Source organism: Diprion similis, chromosome 4 (genome assembly GCF_021155765.1).
Source record: "Diprion similis isolate iyDipSimi1 chromosome 4, iyDipSimi1.1, whole genome shotgun sequence".
NCBI lineage: Eukaryota > Metazoa > Arthropoda > Insecta > Hymenoptera > Diprionidae > Diprion > Diprion similis.
The window spans coordinates 15,694,376-15,720,325 of NC_060108.1; the positions used below are offsets into that span (position 1 = coordinate 15,694,376).

The 25,950-nt window shown below is 39.7% G+C and overlaps 1 protein-coding gene across 1 annotated transcript in view; it reads left to right on the forward strand.

Annotated features, from left to right (window-relative positions):
- LOC124405966 (laminin subunit alpha-1) overlaps positions 1-25,950 on the forward strand; it is a 71,345-nt gene continuing 45,395 nt past the window's right edge. The window contains exons 1-3 of the mRNA XM_046881238.1: positions 1-618; positions 16,360-16,667; positions 24,654-24,896. Coding sequence (XP_046737194.1) covers positions 480-618; positions 16,360-16,667; positions 24,654-24,896 — 690 coding nt within the window. The 5' untranslated portion in view covers positions 1-479. The remainder of the gene's footprint in view (positions 619-16,359; positions 16,668-24,653; positions 24,897-25,950) is intronic.

Here is a 25,950-nt window from a genome sequence, read left to right on the forward strand (position 1 = left end):
GGCACTCAGGCGACTAATAACTTTTGGTGATTAAACAAGATCGATAAGGCAACGGCAACTGTACGAAGCCGCGTAGGCCTGCCACAGCATCCAGGGTGCAGTATAAATTAGTGTAATAACTGGTTATATACCTACCGCGTCTGTTCAGAGGCGCAGTCTGCGTTCCCGGAGAAATATCGCTGGGACGAAAAGTAGAAGTAGAAGTAGAAGTAGAAGGAAAACAAGAAGAGGGTTGAGTTAATTAAGACAGAAAAGATTTTGCCTTTTATACTTATCGCTTGGATTAAAAAAAGCTTCAAAAATATATCTCGAGAGGAGCGCGAAACACGTGCGAAACCGGAGGGGCGGGGGAGGAATTTAAGTGTTCAGTGCACTTTGGTGGCAGATGTGATACCTGCGAATGTGCAGCCGCTCGGACCCGCCGTCTGCGGGGACTTAATTTTCAACTGCGAACTCTGTGGAGAGGAGATACGAACGAAATGGACGACGCCGAGGCGACGAAGATGAGGACCAGGACCAGGACCCGGAGGGCAATCGCAGCTCTTCTCGTCCTTATCCTCCTTCGGGATTTAACCGCTGTTCAAGCAGCGAGGAGCTCCAAACACGGCCTCAAAAACGGTGAGTATTTTACTTTCTCAAATTTATCTTGTCTTCTTTACGGGCCTTACGGGCCTTACGGGCCTTACGGGGTGACGTATCGATGCGTGTGCGTGGGTACGAGGGTGGTAAGGATAGAAAAAAAGGAGGAGAGAAAAAGAAAGAGGGACCCATAGGGAGATATATATATACTATGAGGTATTAGACGAAGTCACGATACATTCCGAAACAGTTTCTAAATCAACTGTTGATTACTGAAATATCATTTTAAAGAACGACTAATCGATATAGAGATAATAGATCAAGTTAGTTGAAATCGTTGGATGAAGCTTATGGTTTATTGTAGACGGTATATATTCGGAATTTCAAGCACGTATTTCATATGCATACGTGGGGATATAATATTCATAGATTATAAGGTGATTAGGTGTTGATTATGTGCGATAACCGGAATTTATGGTCTCGGTTTCTTCTTTTTTATCAGGCAAGCTCGTTTGTGTATACTTCTTATATATGTACCGAGCAAAGTTATGGCAGAAAAAAAATCTCACAAGTAAAAAAGTACCGAAGCGATTTAAGTATTGCTACAATCAATGAAGACAGAAATTGGGTAAATATTCTTTGGGAACTAATTAGGTACCATATAATTAAAAACTGTTGTAATCGAATACTTTGATGAAAAAAAAATAGTAATAATAACATATTTAAGTACATCAATAAACGATTATTACGACCAGTTCTAAGTTGTTCAAACATTTATACATTCGGAAAATGCTGCCTGAAATAAACTCTAAGAATTCTCATCGATTTTTTGGACTAAGGAATATGAAGTTAGTGTGAATGAAACACTCTGAACAAACGTAAGACGGAAAACATTAGAATACCCTTAATTATATTATCAACTAAACTGCATCGAGTTTTTGTTCTGGCCAATTGCTTAGATTATCATCCATATTTGAAGGATTTTACGACAGCTCAACAGTGTACATATAAATTAATTTAAAAAGTTTATTTTTTCTCATAAAATCAAGTAACAGAATTTTTAATATGGTGCCTAATTAGCACGTGTGGAGTACTTAATTTCTGTGTTAATTTTATATTTAAAATATTGTTGTTACATTCCGGTACTTTTTTGCTACAGTCGTGCAAATAATTGGCTACTCGTCAAAGAGCTCCTAATTACTTTTCACTAGATAAGCGGTGTATTTATGACATTCTGATCTGCTAATATTACGGGAAGTATCAAATTTTCCTACAATTTTATTGCATCGATGCAGTTACGAACTTGTCCACCACTATTTATCTCCGTATATTTGTTCTTATAAGGTACAAATACACACGAGACTGAAGCTAGCAGCCAGAATTTGCAGCCAATCGTTCTAATGTTCATTTGAATAAGATAAAAATTTCGTGAAATACCTTGAACCTCCGATAGTTTGATAGAATTATGAGGATAAAACTTGACTGTATTTTTTTATTTTCAAAAAGCTTAACACGTACGTTTGGCTGCTAGCTTCAGCTTCGTAAAATACACCGACGCGACGACCTAATCCAACAGAAGCGGATCTCGACCAGTTTTCCTCTCAAGAGAATTCCCGACAACTCCCTCCCTCCCTCCCTCCCTCTCTTTCTTATTATTTATGGACTCACGTTCAAGTGTGAAATGGGTTGTTCTGTTTGCCGTCCATTTGAATTTTCTCAAACAGTACCACCAGCGGAGAAGAAGGGCTCCGGGTATTCGGTAGAACTGAAAAATATATATCCGTCTACGAGTAATTAACGTGGATCGAGTTTCGAAATACAGATTCCAAATCACCGCGAGATGAGTATCGTTCATTCAATCGAGTTGAATCTTTCACACACCTTTCCACACATGTAATATCATATACCAAGAAAGCTTCAATTATTTCATCTTACGAAATCATCTCATTATAGCTATAAGGTGGAGCTGATTATTATCTGATAAATGGTCAGACTGACGATAAAGTTTAAAAGAAAATAGAGAAGAAACAACTACCGGCAATATTTTAGAGTCAGGTATAAATTACGAACGAGCACGTACGAGCATCAACCAATGAAATTAAATTGAAACTCACATCACCGTATTTTCCTTTTTCAATTTTCGATTTTCAAAATTCTACAGACATTTCTAGACCTCGGGAGATTGAAAGGATAGGTAAAAAGCTCAAGAGCTTTCCAAATCTCCGACAATCGATTCCCGGGCTGTTAGATTGTGGGTGAGAATTTACCACCGACTTAAACTACCTCCACGGTTTTCGAACAAGCTGTTGCACTGTGTCCGTATTTACCGCGTATAGTGGATATGTACACACCTATCTGTATAATGTATATATTATACACGCGTAATGCATAACAAAAAGAACTAGGAAGAATCGTGTTGGTCCAGCGAGCAGCACCATCACCATCACCATCACCATCACCATCACCATCACCATCACCATCACCATCAGCAGCCGCTGGCCCGGAGCGATTCATCACTAATTTCCCAGGCAGCGGTAGAACTTTTTCTCTTCCTTTTGTTCTCCTCATCCCCCCGGTCGTACACATTTTTTATTCTTTTTTTTCCCTATTTCTCCTTCTTCTTTTTTTGGACCATATTCTCTTCACCTTACATCGAACAACAAATACTTCGGGTCCGTTGTGCTTTCCTTTGAACCGAAGCGCCTCGGTTGGTGATCCCTTCTCTTCTCTTCTCTTCTCTTCTCGGCTTCATATTCATTCAAACCTTCCCTACTTCCTTCCTTCTTCTCTCGCTTCTCTCGCTGTCGTCGTCGTGTACTTCGCTCTCTAAACTCTATTTACCTTAACTCGAACCCCCGATGCGCACGTTATATGTGGAGACTATCTACGCCTTATACATTTCTTGTTTTCTCGTCGTGTACCTCGTTATTATACGTTTTTCCAAAATTCCAAATACAAACACACCGGCTATTTCTCCGCTCTCATCCTGTTTCAACTACGTATAGCGTGATCACCGATACTCACCGCGATATTATACACTCCGTTCGTGTTCAAATTCTTTTCTATTTACGGTTATGATTATCGAGAGATTGAGAAATTGGGTATATTGTGATAAGTACGTCTGCACGAGATTCGAATTATAAAAGAAAGAGTAAAAATTTTCGTCTACTTGGTTTTTTATTTTTTTTTTTTTTTTTTTCATCAATTTCTATAAATGTACTATAACAAAGGTAGAGGAAAAAAAAATATGCCATAATCATCATAGGTGTCACTTGATTGCTCCAAAACTGTAGAGTAATAAAAAAATCATCGCATTGCGATTTTTTTCGAATCGTAACATTCCTGCAGCAAGGATCAGAAATAAAAGAAACTTTTAAAACGTTATTATCACCAATAAAATTTACGGAAGAATGAACTTAATGGACCGTAAATAGATTTTTATTTATTTATGATTTTTTTTTTTTTTTAGTTGTCTGTGCTGCTATTATTATTCTAAGTATACGCGTTGAAAATCGAATGAAGGATAAAATAACTGGGCAATGAAAATGATCTGCAGAGAACTGTTCTTCTCGCTGGTTTGCACAGCTGTACAATTATAACGTTACATCGTAGTAGGAAAAGAGCGGTCAGTGATACATGCACACATGTATATATTATATATACATAGATATAGATATAGATATATGTATACGTAGGTATACGTAAATGCATAATAAATAGCGTTCGCACCGTTATACGATTTTAAACGCGCGAATCTTTCTATCTTTTTTTTTTCCATTTACTACTCAGGTATTCTACATTTATTTTAATTGCAACTGCTGCTTTCGACCTTCGTCGAGCTGCAGGCTTTTTACCGCATACCGATGTGCAGAATGCAAATACATATAACTTATGAATATAGTACATACGCGTGCAAACTTCAACTAACAATAAAAACGAAGAGTTTTTAATAATCTTGCAATCTGTGCAGCCGTTTTGCATTTTATTTGCTATAACTCGCGTCATCCCAATTGTTTCTATCTCTTCTTTTATTAATGTTTAAAATTCCGCAACGCGGCAAAGCTGCTTCGTAAGTAATTTCTTCGCGCATCTTGTTACATATGTGAGACTCGTAAGATTATTATTATTATACATGACAGTTTCTTCGATGATTCTATAATCTTTTTTTTTTTTTATCCTCTACCAATTCTGCAGTTAATCAATTGATATCGGTGGGTTAAAAAAGGTAGAAATTGCTTGTAATCGGACGATCTTTTTTATATACTCTGTTATGGTTTTAGGAGTTATTTTAACGATTTGTAGCCGCATGGATCGATTCATTTATAATATTTTATACCGCGATCGTGGATCGTTTGTCGTGTATGCGATGCAGGTGTGGGTGGAGTAGAGGTTGAGGAAGTCTCGTAGCGGTCTACCTGTATCCTGTATCATCCAACATACGTGATGAGCATATATACATCCTACAATCTTTCCTGTCAATCTGTTGTCTGGCATACGCCCAATTAAAATTTACGAGGGCACGAGAGAAGTAAAGGAGAAGATTATACGATGCAGGCTATAAGGGAAGCTCCAAGCTTATACGTCGACCGCTTACTAACGTGCCTGACGTGTCAACGACACGCGTGCTACACGGAACATTCTCAAATTTTCAAGAATATTTAGAAATTATTATATAGAAAGAGTGATTAACATTCAGACCTGGAAACACTCGCTCAACATTATCGAGGACAAAAATTTGATTCAAAGGATTTTTAGAGTATTCATTTGATTCGAAAATCAGATTTGTTCCATCAAAATGGAACGAACTATACAAAGTTTTCGATAATAAAACGAAAAAAAATAAAAAATAGAATGATGTGATTTCTCTAAAAAATTAAATGCTTAATCGTTATTTTATATCTTATTTAGCCTTAGTTTTACTTTTTAAATCTATGCTCACATTTTTGAACTGACTGTACCGCAGCTCCCACACACATTTTTAAGATCTGCTTTGAAAAAGGAATGAATTCTGTAAAATTGTTCTTTTTTCGTGACAGAAAATCGACCGTTAACGCGTGATAAACTCGGCGGGAAGAAGGAACGAAAAAAAAAAAAGAAAAGGAAATGTAAAATTTTCCACTCGTTGTGAGAATTGTGTTGAAACCCTCCAAAGTGGGCATACCTATGTATATATACCTACGTATACTTGTACCTTACAAGAGCGGTCAAGAATCGAGGTATAACGACGCGTCGTGTGGGGCCCTTTGGCCAGCGGACCCCCAGGACCTCCGGTCCCTTCAGGGTCCCTAAATAATCTGCTCTCCGTTCGAGCCACGGAAAATCCTTATTCGACTTGACAAAGGCGGCAAATATTCTGAAAGTCGACGCAAACTCTCGCGCAACCAAAAACTTGACTTGAAATTGCGCGCTCGAAAAAAATTTGGTGAAATTTTTTTAGTCACTCGCTTTGTGGCTCTGGGCGTTTCTTTTCTGTTACATAATAGACTTAGGTGATTGCAAGGACCTGAAAAAGGTATATAACCACTTTGCAAAAATTCGGACATTCTTTTAACGGCTTCGGTTCGGTCTACAATATTTACGATCGATTCTTGTCGTTCGTTAAGTCGCCATTCGGTGGTGGATCGGAGAGCTCCTCGATCTCCACTCGACAAAGAAGAGAAAATTCACAATGGGATGGGTCTGACTCGAGGAGATTAGAGTAGACTAGAGTGGAATGGAGAAGGTAGAATGAGAGGACAAACGAGCTATTCAGAACCTCTTCCGCGTATTTGACGATCTTTACGATTTCCGCAAAGGTTTTTACTCTTGAGGCGGGGTTCAAATTCCGAATTTGAATTGTTCCGAAAATACCATGTTCTGAATTTTTTGTTGCGAAACGTAAAGTAAAAAAATCAAAGTTTGATGTTTCGTTCGAAAAGTGAACGTTCAAAGTTACGAAAGTGCAGAGTTCCGAAAGAACAGAATTTCGAAAGGACAAAATGCTGATCGGGCAAAACTCCGACAAGTCAAAATTCCGAAAATGCGTAAATGAAGTAGTCCAAAAATCTGAACCATCGAAATTCTGAGTGATCGAAGATTTTCAGTTCTGTAATTTTCTGGATTAGTAAAACTTCACCACTTTGATCTCACTTTGTTTTGGATTTTCTGATTTTGACTCGCTTTGCGAGTATATCCTAATTTCCGGAGTTACCACCAATTCAAATTTATCAAAAATTGACCACCGCTTCAATTTGTAAATTGAACACTCCTTCTCCATTCACTACAATTATAAAATTCTGAGTAAAGAATCTCTCCATTTTCCTCGATCAGAAATAACGAAGGAACGTGAATCGCAATCCATGGTGCAACATGCGTGATGTGCAGGGGTTGAATAATGTCTACACCGCATAACGTTGTAACGTATTTTCAATGGGACATAAATCATGTACGATCCCGTGTAATTTTTTATGCATTATACACATCCGCACGTACGGGGACATGTGTATATATATATGCGTCGACCGTACAACATAACGTACGATCGTATGTTCTTCTCAATTGATCTTGTTGCGCAATCCCAGCGATCTTGCGAGCGATGTTACACGACGCGTGGGTTACGTTTCGTACATTCGTCTGCATGCCCAATCTCTACACATACCCTCAGTGTAGGTGTGCTCACTTACAGGTATATATATATATATATATATATATATATATATATATATATGTACATGTATAATTAAATAAAAAATAATGTGGAACCGATCTTGCTTTTAAGGTAGGTGAAAATACGTGGGTGCACTGACCCATATATGTGTATATACAGATACACACGCGCGCACAGAGATATTCGCACGATTGACCCCTGACTGTATAAATATTCGCCAGGAAATTACGCAACTAGGTATAATTTCACGTCGAATTACACGCGCTATAATCCGTATATGGACGGTGTGTTGTCGGTTGGTTGTCTCGCGCTATTTACCTCTCGATCTATATAATTATATAACGATCAAGTATATAATCGTTAATGTTATCGCTTCTACATGTGGCATATATATACATATAGGTATGTATACTTGAACGGTGCGTTTAGGATAATTATGGGAATTAATGAATCGGTGATCAGAAATTTTTACAGTTCTGTAATAACGTGAAAAGGTTGTTTACTTCGGAGATTGTTAAATATATATATATATATACATAAAAATTTATATGGTGTGCTTTTGTTTTTTTTCTTGAATTACATAGAAATTGACTTCGTCTTGAGAACGTGATCAACATATTTCGTAAGAAAATTTTCACTTCGCAATCATATCTCGGATGTACTTGTTGATAATATACGAATGTAAAATTATCGAAATAAATTCATTAGGATATTGATATTTTCTTTTTCTTTTTTCACAAATATTCTGTATCACAGTCGATTCAACCATCCTACTACAACGCCTATAAAATACAGATTTTATTACATCGTTTATACAGCTATAATTTCAGATAAGTACAGGTATAATTCGTGTGTACCTATACGTATAGGTATAATAAGAAACGTATATATCATGTACAACTTGTTCGCCACTTATACGTATATAGACGATAAAGCTGTTTATAATAATCGAAGTATTTTATTTAAATTGCTTCCTGCACTCGGCTTGCTCGCTTTGTAACGGGACACACACACACACATACACACGTGCATTCAAGAAGAGTATATATCATGCATATAATGTAACATAAATTGCTGCACACACGCATGTAACTGCCACTTTCTCCGCCGGGGCGTTTAAGGGCTCCACCCTGTTTACTGCAGGCTGATGAAAAAGTAAAAGTAACCATGAATGAATATGGATTTTTTTATGCACGATTTTAATATTTATTACATACTTGCTGCGTTGTATATTGTGCATTACAAAAAAAAAAAAAAAAAAAAAAAAAAACACAACTATTATGAGCTGATGTTTCCTTTTTTTAATCAATTTTTTTACCATATTATAGTAAAATTTAATTTTTCTTTAAGATGATAAATATGAATCGAAAAATTTTGCCAACCAATTATCGAATTGAATGAATATCACATGAAATCACTGATACGGAAGTATACATTATATGCATAAAAAAAAAAAAAAAAATTAAATAATAATTCAAAATACGCTGAAATTATTATAAATCCGATTTACAATCAAATACTTTCTCATCCTTAGTTCACCCACTCATTCTCCATACTCTAGACATTGTAAAATAAAAAGAATGAGAGAAGAGCGAGATAAAATTTGTTCACATTATCGCGGTGAAGCAGGAATAAAAGAGGCCTGCAGTGCGTGGGGTTGATTGCATTCTTTAGATAAGAGTTCTAGGTTCACTTTAACCGCATTGCAATGCTCTCACCACAACGCACTTAGGGTAAGAACGAGATGCGTATGTAACGGCCGACGCACTGTAGCAAAGAGCCTTCCTCGACGACGAAAAGATGCCGATGCCGATGAAGTCGATGCTCGTGACGGTGATGGTGATGGTGATGGTGATGGTGATGGTGATGGTGCGCGTAGGTATAATAATAATGTACAACGAGCCGAGTGCAGTTTCTCATGCCGATAAGAACAACACCGTCGCCACGTGGTTGGAAAACATTTTTTTTTTTTTAACGGCTTGAGGAAATTTTATGAGAATCACTGCACGTAGCGCATCGCATCAGCGGCGCGGTATACGGATTATCAATTTTTAAGAGGAGAATTAAAAAAGGATGTAAGTGTCAATTTTTTAATTTCATAAAAAAATTTTATGAAACAAAATATTCGAGCGATACATTATAAGTGTGCAGCGAAAAGAATATTTCTTCTGAATATCAAGATGTTGATATCGATGCTAATAAAATAACTGAGCGAAAATTCATTCAACAAAAGGTTATCATTTTTTACTTTGCATTTTTCAATGCATTCTTCCAAGTCATTGCAGCTCATGGAGTTTGGTTTAAATTCATTGAAAATTCATATACGAAACAAGTTTTAAAGTATATTAATACGTCTAAAAGTTATGATAATCTGAGAAATCTTTCATTGTTTTCGTTCAAAGTTGATGCGGTCTATTTAAATCACGAAAATACATAATTTGTCATATCAGACATGCACAAGAATTGAATATAGAGCAGAGACTGACGAAGCAATTAGATATAATTGATTCTAGAGTCTAGAGTGTTACGAAATTGAATGAAACATCTTTTATTCGTTTGAATCATTCAAATTTTAAGGATGTCATCCCGTGTCGTCCTTATCCTAGGGCAGTGCCTATCCCATTCCTCCTTCACCCTCGTTTCACAATCAGTATTGAATTAAGCCGCGTCGAATCGTCTGTCGTGTAACATGTGTGTATGGGTCTGTGTGGATTAAAAAGCGCCCGCCTCTGCCCGTCAACTCACAGCATTCAGCGTCAATCTGCCCCATAGATTTTACCCTCTTATTGTTACGAGCCCTCTTTTTTTTATCACGGTAGATCAAGGCGTGAAAATCGGATTTGAAAAGACTTGAGTGAGCTGTATACGTGCATGGAAGTCTCGATTTGTTTAATTTTTAACATTTCTTATTTTACTTCTTTTCAATTTTTCGTCTTCTAATTTTATCCCGTTATCATGTACATATTGAAAAGATTTTTTTTTTCCGCGTAACTGAGGGGGTGAAAAAATCCCCAACTCAAATGAAGTAGGTATTGGAAATATATAATGATTTTTCTAAGATTTTCTCAGCCCTTCTTTATCTCATCGTTGCCTTTACTTTACGTCCCTTTAGTCAACCCTTCGAATTCCGGTAAACTTCAGCGATGTATATAATATCCATTAGCTGTTTTTATGGACCGTTAAAACGCAGGTAATAATCACTTTGTAACGACCATGTCTCTCTCTCTTTCTCTCTCTCTCTCGGATTGGCTAGTATCTTCTGCACCTACATACTATATATACCTATTTATCTACGTGTAAACCTAGCGGTCCAAGCAGCATCAGCAGCCATCAGTAATAGTTCAGCGGTAGTCCGAAGTGAAAGATATATTGTCGAACTAAACAACCTTCCCCGAAGTGAACCGGAAAAGGAACACTTAAGATTAGATTAGACCAAAGTAGAAAGACAGTAAATGAGAATGGAAAAGAAAAACCGAAGTTTACGTGGATACATACATAGCTATACGATTTCAATAGTCTCGCGGTTAGCTGCGACCTGTATAGTGTATATATATATATATATATATATATATATACATACATACATATCTATAGAAGAATAGAATAAAAGAAAGTGAATGGATAAGAAAACAGAGATAAACGAAAGATAGAAGAAAAGAGAAAAAAGGGACGACCCAAACCTGTCGGGGGGGGGGGGGGGGGGGGGGGTTAAAAATGTTTTGAATTTTGCCTTCCTCGGAAGGAGACGGTATAGGTATACACGGGTATGTATATACTTAAAACAACATGCACGTCAGAACGGGAGCCTAATCCAATTTTTGAGGTGTTGACTGATGCAGATGATACCTGCAGCTATATTACGATATTGGAAAAGGACCAAGAACACCCGTGAAAAGTTTTGTTTTTTGTACAAAAGCAAAATCGTGAAAACAATGTCGAGGGGCATTTAGGTATGTTTAATTTGTGAAGATTAGTTTCCAATTTTAGGGCCGTCAAAAATCATTGAGTAGAAACGGTGATATCGATCTGAATGACTTGAAAAAATCCTCGGATACTCTTCAACTGTAATATTATATTTAACAATAGAAAATTGGTTATCTTTAGCAGTATGAAATTTTGAATACGAAAAAAAGGTTGATAAAACAACAAAATACTGGAAATGGATCATTCTACTACAAAAAAAAAAAAATTACAACTCACTGAATTTTCGATATATTTGGCTAAAAATTGACCGAGTAACTCCGAAGACACGGATCCTATTGAAGAAAAAAAAATATGAAACATGAGTGAACGATTTTTACGATATTTCATTATTTATCTTGGATAAAATCAAATAATCTTTAACGTTTTTCATATGGAATTCACGCGTAAGGGTTAAAACACGTCATAATTCCCGAAGTGGGTACGATATGTAGGCACGTGAGATTTGGCACTCGAGCCTGTATTTAGTTTTAGTTAGCCAAGTCCGGGTAAGAGGATCACATTCTCTCTTTTTCGCCGACGCGTTGCGGTGGCAGCAGGCCTGTAATCAGATGACCGCCGGTAATCACGCTGGGAGTTCCTCCGCATCCTCTTCATCCTTTTCATCCTCCCTCTCATCCTTGGTTCAATGCGCCTTCCGACTCCTCGCAGGTTCACCTGCGAACAGGCATGTTTAACTTCACTAGATCCTCTTGAAGCGTGTAATCGTATCCTGTTGAATGGATGGCGCTAGAGAAAAGTGGTCGAGAGAGAGAGAGAGAGAGAGGAAGAAAGAAAGAAAGAAAAAGAGAGAGAGAGAGGATTGGATAGCGATAAGTACTCGTAGCGCGGCCGCACGGCACTGTAATTATTATAGACATGAAACAAAATTTTTTCATTATTGTTTCTTATTTTTTGTTTATTTTTGCTTTGATTTTTATACGAAGCTTCCAAGTTTTTTTTTTTTTTTTTTTTTTTTTCTATCGTATTTTTATTATCATATCTTGTTCATTATGCTGTATCTTTATTGATTACAATTGGTAAATTGTATAAATGCAGGATCACGCGAAGATTGTGGAGAAAACTCTGGGATAATCATGATTGTACGATTATTTCAAATCAATATATCGTTCAGTTAAATGCTATTAAATCAAAATAAGTTTTGAGATGATCGACACGAGATGATCGTGTTGCGGGAAGCTTTGCCGACAGCAAGATCAAGAGAGAGAAAGAGAGATCGAGAAAGGGAGAGGGAGATGAATAAGGGAAAAAGAAATAATGAAGTAAAAAAAAAAGAGGGAAAAAAAGGTGTGTAAGTGAACGAGAAAGGGGGACGCTGTGGAAGGATGGGAGATTTAACCGGTACTGCAATGCAGAAGGAGGAACAAACGCGAGCAACGGGAAACCCGTCGATACCGGATCGCTCGTTCGCGCGTAATTATTATATGCGAGTTTACACCCCGCGGCGAGGAGGTGGATGATCAGGAAAAGAAGGGGGGGGGGGGGGACTTTTTTCCTTCCATTGCATGCGTCGTCGTAAATACTTGACACGAGAGGAGAGAGAATTCCCGGTTTTATAATCGATCCGACGAAAATAGAGAGTGCAGGGAGGCGGGAGGTGATAATGAGTCTGACGCATTTCTGGATCGATAAAAAAAAATGGAGGGGCGAGGGGGGGTGGGGGGGGTGGATAACAGAAGTAAGAAGAATGAGTAAAAATCAAGTAACATGAGAAAACCAGCTGCTGCGTACAGGTATATTGCAGGGTACACCATAAAGATGTTTATCCTGCATGTCTCTACGTGTATAGTAAGAAGTAATTTTCAATCTTTATCTTCGTGTTTACAACGCGTTTATATGACTTTTTATTGTTTTACTAACAAAGCTAATTGCCTGGTATTATACCTGTAGTAGTATTATACCTATACGATATATTATATATGTATAAATATAGAAATATGTACAAGGTGTATTGTGGGAATATTATACCCGGAATTGATTATATGCATAAGAATTTCCTTGATTTATTATATAATATCCAGAAATTTGTTTGCTCCTTGAGCGTATGAAAAACATAAATGAACTGGAATAATTAATTTCGTTGTTGTGATAGATTTTTTAAACTCACATTTATTGAAAAACAATGTACAATGAAAAATTTTTTACGTGACTTACTGATATAGCGGTGAAAAAAATCTGACAAAGAGAGTAGAGGAATGCAGAAAATTGAATGGCAATTATCTTGACTAAGTTACTTTCGTACGGTGAAAAATTAACACCCGACGGTGTGCAACGACTACTTATGACCGCCATGACTTCGTCGAATGCCCCGCGTGATTCACGCTGGAGGGCCGGTTGGGCTTCTTTCGCGTCGCGACGCCCGGTTGCACGGCTAACTTTGTCGAGTTTTTGCTATATTTAGGACCACGGGGTGAGAAACTTGTATAGACCGATCCTTAGGTGCGATATTCGCAACTTTGCGACTCCTCGCCGTATACAACGTGTCTGTCCCTACTGCCGTCAGGGGTGAAGACATATTATGTTTATGCAATATTGTTAACAATTTTATTCAACTCTCTCACGATCGTCTGATTTTTATTTGTAAACGTTATTTTTCAATCCTTTTAGTTTTTTTTTTTTTTTTTCATGGTTTTTATCACAGAGGAATGGGGAAATGATGTCATAATGTAGAAACATAAGGGCGGCGTTATGATCGATAAAACATTCGCTTGATGCACCCTGCATGTGAGAGAGAGAGGGGGGGAGGGGTGACGGGATTTTTTGTTGTTTATAATTTTTTTTCAAACTTATCTGACACCGAGATGAAAAACTTGGATCTATCGGTGTGTATAAGGTGTAGACGAGAATAACACGTGACTTTGAGAAACGAAAGCAAACGTGCGAGTTTTGAAAGAAATGTCAAGACATCCAATCAGACTGGAAGTTTAAAGAATTGACTTGACTGAGTGACGGATTGTATATTTTGTTGTGAGAAAACGTAATTTCAAGTAAACGTCGTTTTCTCTGACGAGGGAAAGTAACACGCGACAGACAGGGATAAAGAAAAAAAAACAAAGAATTGAGGCTGGCTGGAGAGAAGTGATGAGAAAATGAATGCAGGAAGGAAGAAATATCGTTCTTTTTAGTGGTTTAGAAAAATTTAATGTTTGTACGGGTTTTGTATTTTAAAAATTTCATCATCAGCCTTTTGTTCTTTTTGGTTTTTTCTTTAGCAAAAACAAAATATATATATATATAAATATATATATGTATGTATATGGGGGTGCTGGAAATTTTATGGGCTGTTAGAAAAGCTGACGCATAATTCAAGTCGACCTATCGCAACATAAACGCGGCGAGGAGGAGAAGGAGGAGAAAACCTGCATACTTCTCGTCGTTTAACTTCTCACACCAACTTAGGCTTGCCGTGCATTGGAATGAATGAAAATTAGGCAACATTATTCAAATAAGGAATTCACAGAGAATTCTAATTGCTTATTAGGCCCTTAAAGCCTGTCCCATTACTTATTTTGAAACCGAGTTCAACAAACAGCTTGATTCTCAATATACATATGTTTTATTTTCTCTCCTTTTTTTCTGTTTCACTTTCCCCTCTTCTTATCCTCGAAAGAAATTCTTGCGATACGTTTCCGAGATAAATTGATGTAGGATTAAGCAAAATATCGTTGCTCTTTCATTCACGTTCATTCAATTTACATGCATAATATTACACTTATTAAAATATAATGGCAATCCTATAGATCCGATCGATCAAGCAGCTTCATATGGAAATCATAGGAGAATCAAATACTTAAGCCTCTGTGTTATATCTGTTCCCTTTGTCTCTTTACGTGGCAACGTGCCTCGCTCTCTATGGTTTTCACTTTTGTTTGTCATGGCGTATGCTCTCCAGAACGATTATCGATCAAATGTCTTCTTTGCTCCGGAGAAACGTAGACTCGCGTTGCTTCTTCGCTCTTTTCCTGTTAAAACTAAAAAATCTACGGTCCACACTCTGGTTGATCGTTCCTGGACTCCACTGAATCCCGTGCAACGAACGAGAAGTGAATCACATCCGGACACTCCTTTATTTGGTCAGGATTAATCGCCCACTTGACGAGTTGAACGGCTGCCACGTCACGTTAATTCCAGTTCGAAATCCCATATTTGAAGGGCTTATATTTTCCACTTGAAAGTATCCCTGGAATTAGGTTTCAAGTCGAGGGGTTTCGTAAAATCACTTGAAACGACCGACCACTCAAAGACTTGAAAGATTCTTATGCAAAGTGTGTGCCAAGTTGGACTTGGAACGATTTGAAACTGAAATTGGGTATCGGAGTTCAACGACTAGATAGATTCGCATTTTTTCTCTCTTTCTTGTATGCACATACCTACGAGGATCTTATTTAAAACCGAGGTACAAAGGGAGGGTCTCAGTGCCGTGCAGTTATATCGTTCGAAGGATAATAATATGCTCTCTCGTCTATATTTAGAGTAAATCCGGATTGTTGGCGCGTGCCTGATTTGCTAAACTTTGAACCGAACCGCCCCCGCATCAGTTGTTTCCGGTTCGTTTTAACTCGTCGACGTTTCCGAACCGGCATTACTAACCAGCCAGCTCCAGCTCCAGCGACCCCGAGTCTATCCTTGGACCGACGTGACTGATGCCTGCTGAAATAACACCCGTTCACTAACAATAAACCCATAGAACTGCAGCCATCCAGCCACCACGTCGCTCGCCAGCGGCTTTGGACTTCTCACTTTATATACCCACCGTCAACTTCTTCTTCACCATGTGTATTTCACTGAACGTCTATTTTGCCAACTAGCACGTGCCGTGTGCCATGTGCCATGTGCCATCCGCCATCCGTGCAGCCAGCTCAGCCGGATTATTATTATTATACCGCTACAGTGATTTACAGATTCAAATTTCCCGCTTACCATTCATAATTATCGCGGATCAAGGATCGATGATTGTAATATTGTCATCAATATTGATCAATCGACGATTTACTTTCATATTCCTGTTTTAAACGGCTGACATCGAGAGTGATTTGTCTCAAAAAAATTTGAAACTGATTTTTAGTTGAATCGATCTGCTTGACACAAAAATGAAAATTACAGTTACAACGATTTTTAATAATTCCTTTTTTCTCTGCTACTGTGTATTACAGGTGAAGCGCGGCGGCACGGAATAGGAAGAAGTTTGAAGAACGGGGGCTTGTTTCCGTCGGTATTCAACGTGGCCGCGAAAGCTGAAATACACGCGAACGCAACGTGCGGCGAAGAGGGTCCTGAGACGTTCTGCAAGCCATCGGAGCCGACGAGATGCGCCGTCTGCGATCCGAACAGTCCGGATCCGGGCAAAAGGCACGACGCTTCTCACGCCCTCGATTCAAACCGATCTCGGTGGTGGCAGAGCCCGACTCTCGCTGCTGGTGATCGGTTCGAGTACGTCACGATCACCTTGGACCTGAAACAGGTGAGTGCCGAATAAAGAATGCGGAAGTGTCGGGTAATCTCAGTAAAAAAGCATGAAATTGCTGTGACGGTTCGTTATGAGCGTGAAATTTGGTACTTCAGTAACTTCATTATTTCGGTAAATTTTTACGATCATGTGACGTGAACGATAAAATCGAACGAGAATCTCTTTGCACCACCTTCGATAAATTTCAATACAATTCAAATTCGATATTTGTATATTAATTTTTGTCTTATTTTCGGGGAAAGTGGGAAGGGAGGGAGGGGGGATTGTATTTCGAGTTTGAAAAATTTGAACATTTAATTTTTATGACTATGGTTTATCGAGTGGATGAATCGGTATGAATTGAAAGAAGAAGATAAAGAAAGTATAAAAAATGAAATTGAATTTGAGAAAATGAGTGGAATGAAGGGACTTGGTGGCAGGTTACTGCGTCGAAAATATTACCCAAATACTGAATACTTAATCAAAACTGTCTGACGTGACAACAATGCGGTACCACCACATTCTCAAGCATTAACGAGAGAGGCTTGGAAGATGAGAGGAGAGACGACAGCCGAGGGAATCAGGGGTGAGTTTTCCACGCACCATAAGCTGCGATCTCTAGCTCGAATTGTCGTCCTCGTAGGGCCGAAATCTTTTTCTCGGAGTGAAAAGACCCCCGTTTTAATGCCGCTTGACAGCTACGCTGTAGGGAGTGAATCCTCAGCCCATTGTGCGTATACCAACAGATTAAGAAGTCAAGAATACTCATCTCCTACTTGTTCTTTTTTCTTAACCCGACTTCAGACGGCGAAAGAAAAAGAGAAACGTATTACCGAGCCGGACGAGAGAAGGAGAAATTCTTCACGCTGGTTATACTGCAGTCATTATATGTTAAATTTGAAAAGAAAACGTAACGATGACGTTGCAATATTTCGACAAATTACTTCTGAAACAGGCCAATTTTTTAAACTTTTATTTTCCATCCATCTGCAGTTGAATTTGCTTTTCGCGATCACCGATTCCATCGGCAATTAGAATAGAAAATGGTGAGGAGTGTGACGACTTATGGTCACTCACAAAATTAATATCAGTTGGAAGTCTATTTTCTACGACTGTGTAATTTACTTTCAATTTATTTTCTGTCATTTCGTACGCGATTTTGTCGCTATTCATATACACGTGTAACATATTATATGCATACGTATAATGGATATAATTTGAAACCGTTACACCGTGATGGATTATTTTGAAAAGAGAGACAGGATATCCTGAGCTTGAATAAGAAAGCTGCAGGCGTCGTCACTGCAGCATATAACCTTAGTAGTGCGAGAGTGAGGAATGAACGAAGAAGAAGAGGGTTGGATATACCCTGAAGGAAGTAGAAGAAGACGGAGGAAAAGGAAAACAAACGAGAGGTGAAAAGAGGAAGAAGAGAAAGAGACGGAGGTCTGGCTTCGTGTGTAATGAAACGAAGAAGGAGGAACGGAAAACAAGAAACACAAAAATTGAAGGAAATATGTGCACGCAGACATAATACACATGGGTGTATACCTGGGTATGCTTATACGTTATTACGTCAAGGCAGACTTCTGGACCCTCCAACTCCCGCAAACCCTTCAGGAACAACTCCTTCTCGGGTCCCCCGTGGCGAGGAGAGAGAGCGAGAGAGAGAAAGAGAGAGTAACCCAACCAACAACCGCAGCCTCCACTAATTGCGTCTCCTAAAACCAGCTTCGAGTAAGAATATCGTAGTCATTAACGTATTTCATTACCTTCATTAGGATTATTTTCATTTTATCTGATCAAATAATACAGCGTAATGATCGTTGTAAAGATCATTATATTGTTGTTTAAATTAGTATTAGATACGTTGAACAAGTTTTTGCTCAACGCGTTACGTCGTTCAAGTTATGTTACTTTTGTATTTGTGTCGTATACATAGTTTTTCCTATTTTTCTTTATAAAAATCATTTATGTATGTAAATTGATGGAAAGTTTATATACCGCGAATGAAGATCTCGCAATTTTGCTTATATCAGGTACACGTAGCGCAATACAACTGCGGTACTCTCTTGTTCAAGTTTTACCTTTTAAGGCGATTAGAACGCACTCAGCGATTCCTCCGTTGCTGCAACACAAGCGAGTTGTGTTATTTAAGTCTTGACCCGATTGCTGAATCAATTTTTTTTATTAGTTAGATTCCACGATGTTGACGGAGATGAAAAGTGTGGAAAGAAATCTTTCGACATTCGTTGAGTAATTTGCATTCCATTAGAATTGCAATTTTTTTTTCATAGGCAGTTGAAACGCGTTTGAATACCTTCTTTCAATCCTCTTTTTTCCACTGATCCGGTTCTCCCTACGTATTCATTCTCTTCTTAATATTCATCTTCTTCCTCGTGTGTTGCACAGACGTGTTTCTCACCGGTCTGAATAATTGCACTGTCAGATAGCTCAGGCAAGGGGGTTGCTGACTCTCGTATACGGCGTCATACGCAGGTTCTTCCATCCATAAGCGTCACCCCGGTCGGAGTTCCCGGCGTCTCCTGCGGCGAGACAATGGCGGGGGCGGGAGCGGGGGCGGAAAAAAACCCACCACAAAGCACCCCACGCTCATCCTCAGCGATACGTTTTGTGCGCGTGTGTTACTGTGCATTTTACTACACTGCAGGGATAGGTGCATGGAGTATAAAGTGGCACACGAGTTGTTGTCGTCCTCGTCGTCGTCTTATTCTCTTCTTCGAGGAATCAACGGACCAATGTACATGACCGGGTGTCGTTTCAAGCTTACGAGAAGACGACGAAGACGATGAAGAAGAAGAAGAAGAAGAAGAGGAGGCCAGGTAACCGCAACCGCGGAGGATGGAAGAAGGTCTGATCCCGCAGAGTCGCCTCCTCTGCAGTTAAAGACTCTTCGTTCTCGGCTACGAACATTCGCTCTCCCGCTCGTTAAGGCTTATAACGTCCTTTTCATTACCCGAGAGAACGCGAGAACGAGAGAGAAGAAAAAGAGAGAGAGAGAGAGAGAGAGAGAGAGAGAGGACTCCAATCCAGTTTTGGGTGGTCCGTCAAGGTGTTTTCTCATCTGTGGTTTGGGAACCTTAACACTTCCTTGTTTTATTGTTTTACTCCATTTTATTTGTCAATTTTACCTTTCTCTTATTTCTTCTTCTTTTTCTTCTTATTACTATTCTCCTTTCTTCGCGTTGAATGGTTTTACCGATTTCTAGATAGAACGGATCGACAGCTGGTCGGATTTTTATTCTTTGCTTCTCACTCTTTTTTTTTCTTGGTAAACAGTTCCGGTAAAGATTTTTATTGTCATTTGGTAGGTGGGTGGTCAAAGCGTTCATTCGAAAATTACAATTCCAAGTGACCTCAAAGCAATCGATAATCGATTTGCTGGAGTAAATATAAATCTGTACGAGATATAGCAAAAACCACTTATAACGACGTACAAATCTTCCTCGCTTTGGGTGTGAATTATCTCAAATCACCTACGACCTAATCTGCTTTCTGCAGCTAGATTCTCAACCCTACTTGTTACAAAGAAGACGAACACGATCTTGCCGCCTTCCTGACTAATGTCATACAACAGCAGCAAAGTATAACACATCGTCGCAGCTTCTACATTCCTATACATGTGTGTCATATATGTATTCGAGCTGCTGCGCTACGTGAAAGCTAGACGCAATAAAATTTCCACATATCTGTCATACGGAATCGGTGTACATCGCATACCTACGCCACGTACATGCCGGCATCTCGAGCACCAGCAACGAGCTTCGTACATCTCTCACGTGGGCTTGGCTTCTGGTGTTGCCACCGTTGCTGTTTCTGCTGGTGTAGCCGTTAGCTGCGACTGCCGTACAACCGATGACGAGTCTATAAATACGAGAGATGTACCGCTCGCCACATCCAGAGCTTCGGAAGACTCGTCTTCCCTTCATTCAAGCCTTCTCTCTGTCTATATCTACGTCTAAAGAGAATTAAGACTTTATCCTGCAGAATATTTTCGTAGTTAAAAGTCTTCTTTATATCCTTAGGTATTGTTTGTGATTTATAGAGAAACGAACCGCTTTTCACTTTTGGTTTCTTATCCGGTTACCGAAGTCACGTGATTATTTTTTCATTAAATTGTCTATCGCGTATATTGCAAACAAGCCATTACGTGTAGCCGCGGTTGTGTTTAGAGCGGTGCTAATATCAATCCGTGTTGGTTCACTGTCAAGCCTGAGAGTGTCGTTGAGTAATGAAGAGACCTATTGGTCGTAAAGTATCCTTCTTCTCTTCCATTCGTTTAGTTTTTTACTTTTTCGTCTGAACGTTTTTTCCTATACCTCTCGCCGTGTTATTCCGCCTTTGTTTTTACTCCTTCAATCTTTTCCTCTCTCTAGTTCTCTCTGGCTCAGTTCTTTATCTCTTTCTCTCCGTTTAGTATGGGAGTAAAAAACTACATATACACGCGGATGTACGTACACTACACACGTGTGTAAAGTGTAAGGTGCGTATAGACGCACACTTGACGTCTATACACCTACTAAATATAAATACAAAAACAAAAGCAAGAAAGAAAAAAAAAAAAAATAATAGTGAGCAAGAAATTGGGGGAGACGAAAACGAAACGAGAGAACGTCGCGACGCGTCGCGTCGCCTCTGGGGGATACGGCAGAATCACCACCAGTCATCCTGGTGTCGTCGGCGCCAGCTGGCGCCGTTTCAAGTCAGCCAGACGGCGCGGCGATGCGATACTTACTCCGATCTTCATTCTTATACCCTCCTCTTCTTCCCACAGGGTGACGACCGGTGGTCACTACTTTCACCGACAAACCAACTTTTAAATCAGCAAGTACCAAATGGCGAGACGAGAAACGAAACGTTCGCACGGAAATGGGAGAGGAACATTCTTCGTGGCACAAATTAATGTGCACCGGAAGGTGGAAAAATTTATTTACAGTCATTTTTATCGACTACAGAAAGAAAAACAGAAATGAAAATTATTTTTTGGTGTGGGTAAAATTAAAGAATAAATAAACGAAGAAGGAGATGAAAAAGCTCAGCGAGTTGAGTGGACCGACCGATGTGTATGACATACATATATACAAATGAATGTATACACAAGAAGAGCGAAGGACTTCTGTATGACGGCGCAGACTTTTTCCTCATTTTTATCTTGTTTCCCTTCATATACGCGGTCGACATCCTCGCGTCAGAGGAGAAGATGGGTGTGCCAGATATAATAATAGTTATAATCCGGATGGTCGAGTTGCTGCCCGGACTTCTGATTCGACTTGTAATAATCAACTGTGAAATTTATCCGAAGCGTGCTATGGTAATCCGATTATTATTTTATCCCCCCTGATGTCAAACCCCCAAGGATTAAATTACACACGTGGTTATTCAGAGTCTCCTGCGCGGACAGGATCAAGAATATCAAAGTACGAATTAAAAATCGGGATCGTTGACAAGCATTATGCGTGTACGAATATCGTTTTTTTTCTTCTTTTATAGGTACTCGCTTGTCTCCTTCTTGGATTTAAAACGTCTCTGTTTTCCCTCCTTTCTCCATTGTCGTTCGACCAACAGCAGCGTGCCCCACTTTGCCCTCGTGTATCAGCAGGAGCTGGAGTTTCTCACGAGTGAAATTCCTGTTAAGGAAATACCTGTGCACGAGCTCGAGGAGCACCAAGGAAGGCCGCTATAAGGGTGGCTACTAATAAATTACCATCGGGTATCCTCTCTATCTTTGCTACCGTAAAAGGCAACGCGCTGAATCTCCGGCTCTCAGCAAACCTCCGAAGCACTTCGTGCGGTTCCCGACGTCGTCTCTCCTGTCTTCTCATAAGCGATTTCTCCTTTTTCATCACCTTGTTTATACATATTTTGGATTCTATGCCCTTTCACGAATTCTCTAATTGATTGTCTAATCATGAGCAATATTATTTTGGCCACCATGTTCGGTAAAAAGTTATGACCGCGGACATTGGACTCCTATTAAGGGCGGTACTTTGTATAAGTCCAAGTTGTGCGAAATGCAGGATCTCATCGTGTGAAAAATTAATTGTTCACGGTATTTATAAAGTTGTCGTTAGTTAACGTCCTCCTCTCATCGGTTTTTGATTAAAATCTAATTCGTGTCGTCTGTACTTCTTCGTATACAGTCTCGCTCATAAACTCATTAATCAACTTTGTAAAAAATTTGAGGGAAATTTTTAGCAGTTACCGGGAATTCCGTTCGACTGAAACACGCGTTTCGATGGAACAACAACCTGTCAGTCACGCGGACGAACGTGAGTTGGTCTTTTTAAATCATTAGACCCAGGAGTTGCTGCTGCTGCTGCTGCTGCTGCTATGGTCCTCTTCCTCCAACGGCGTCGCGGGTTTCTCAGAGAGATGAACAGAACGCACGGCCGTATTTAGAATGGAATGATGATTGCCCCCACGATCCGAGGGAACTCGCCAAAGTAACCGCGTGGCGCGGTGCCGGTTTCTCCTCTTCACAAGGGAAGAAGCGAAGGAGGAGGAGGGAGGACGACGACGACGACGACGACGACTACGGAGGACGTCGAGGGAACGTTTTTTCACCGCTAAATAACTCGAAAGGAAATATAACCTCTGGGACTGCCAAACAAAGCGGACTCTCACTCCACGTTGCACGGGTCATCGGCAAATCCGCGCCGGTTTTTTAACCGCTTCCGTGTGGGTGCAAAGACTGCAACGTTACCGAAGGCATCACTTTTCAGCTCGTCTCCTTACTGTTTGTCACACTTCTTTATACCTACATAGTCTCTTATTTTTTGCCGAAGTCACAATCTTCGAAGAACTTCCAACTTTATCGGGTTTCAGTAATCGAAACCCCTACTAATTTGATCAGTTACGAATGATAGTCAAGGATACTCGAAACTCGATGCTCAACAGCTATGTACGAACCGATGATAATTCTGAACCGAAGATCCACCCTCTGCCGATGGATAAGGAAGTGACAGGGTATTCCTTTATTGTAAACTGAGCTGATGGGTTTTGCAGCCGGGTTCCGAAAGCTTGAAATACCCGTGGCTAAGTAAGACCAGAGCTGGTCTTCCTTGACGGGATCAGGAACCGTGTGAAGTATTAACGTCCGCGGTGAAAGGAGCTTCTAGATAGTGTATGTATAGTGCAGCAGTAGCTGAGCCGTACTGCATGCGGGGGCTGAAAATGCGCTTCCTAGCACAAATATTTACGTAGGACGCACGTGCTGGACTGGCTTAGGTCGCGCTACACCCACCGAGACGGTGTTTTCGGGGCTTGTTTTATTCCTGGAGTGTCTCATCGGCTTTCCTTTTCCTCCTCTTCCTCGTCCTCGTCCACGGGGATGCCGGGGTTTATCGCACCCTCACCACCATTAAACGTTGTCGGAGGTTAGTCGCCGGCTGTCGTCACGGAGTTCCTCGATACCCACAACGCAGGTACCTGCGACATTCAGCCCTTGGGTCCTTGCCTTATTTCGCTTCATTGTCTTCTTCACTTCGCTCTCGAGTCTTCGACGTGCAGCCCTCGAGACTCCGGAGTTATGAGACGAAATGGCTCTGCATGTTTCAGCCCCTCTCTTTCTCTTTTGCTCTCCTCTACCATTTAAGGAGATGTCCAACTCTCCGTCGAACGGCATCTCGATTAGGAACAGTCTCCAATTATTTGTGGATTGTTCCTTTTTGGGGATTAGGTATACCTGCTGGTATTATATGCCCGGTTCATCTACCATGTTCAGTTTTCGATTCGAACCCCTGCAAGTCTCTGAATCTTCATTTATTCACGGTTTTTGCAGTTTTTTTTTTTTTTTTTAGCAGGATATGAGATGTGCACTGCAAAAGATGTCATTAATCTTTTCGTCGCGTTTCATTACCCTGGAAGAGATACTGATTTCACAATGATCCTCGATTTCGTCTGCCCCCGCATTTGTTCGTCGTTCCTTGACTCGTAGGTACTCCAATATTTCACTAACGTTTTGCCTTTCTCTGTTTACAGGTGTACCAAATAGCGTACGTGATCGTGAAGGCTGCTTATTCGCCGCTTCCGGCGGCCTGGATCCTGGAGCGATCTTTGGACGGGAGTAATTTCTTTCCCTGGCAGTATTACGCCCCCACAGACGAGGAATGCTGGACCCGATACTCGGTGCCTCCGGTTACAGGGAAGCCGACGTACGTCAGCGATACCGAAGTCGTCTGCACCAGCTCGTACTCTCGGCCAACGCCCATGGAGAACGGCGCGGTATACTTAAACTTATTATCACCATCACCATCATCATCATCGTCATTTTCTCTTTTGTCTTTTGTACAGTCTCAGTGTTACGCATTCGGCGTCAAACTCGCGTCTCCATCTTATGTCCAATTATAATTGAGACGATTCTGGGCGTTGATACCCGATTAGCAGCGCTTTCGGCGTCTTACCTTACTCGGCCTCTGGTACCTACCTCTATAGAGGTACACGTTTTCGACATGGGTGGACCCAATTGCCTTTGTGCGAGTCCCGTAGCGCCGTTATACTACCTGCCTGACTACCCGCGCAATTATTTAAATTGCCTGTAACATAAATCTTGGATAATTTTTTTCAATCGGATATTATTAAATCCTCGGTTAACCCGGCGTCTAACGAGGCTTCTATACTCGAGTGGTATGTGAAGTTAATAATCGCATTTAATTGAGTACTTCGATCGTTAGTGTTTCGTTCGTTATTTTTTCACCCTCTTAAATTGACGTCAGCAATTTTTCTTTTTTTCAGATTTCTTTTAGTACTTGTACACTGCGAGGAAAATAAACGTGGGTGGGTGTAAAAACTAGAATGGCCGATTGACAGAGCTTCAAGACCAGATTTTCAAAGTCGTGAAAATTTAATTCGTAGAATTATCAATATGCAGAAAGTTCAAGTAGATAAAATTGAGAAAATAGAAAGTCGAAGTACAGGAAGACAAAATATAGAAAGGTCAAAACGTGAAACGATAAAATGTAGAATAATTTTAACGATATTGTGCCCTAATATTTTCTAATGGTTCTATATTCTTACCTCACCCACAAACGTAACTCTCTTATTCTCTTGAGTGATTTGATGCATATCAATTTGAGTTTGAATAAAGAAGACTTTCATCACTTTGACCATTCATTATATAATTTATTATCAAATTAAAGATAGTTTTATTGGTTTTATGTGATCATTTTATACAATAATACAGAAAAATTATATTTTAAATACGAGTACGTGAAATAATTTCATAAAATCAGTACAAACTGTGATGGATTGTAAGAAATTATTTATTACTGCTTTTACA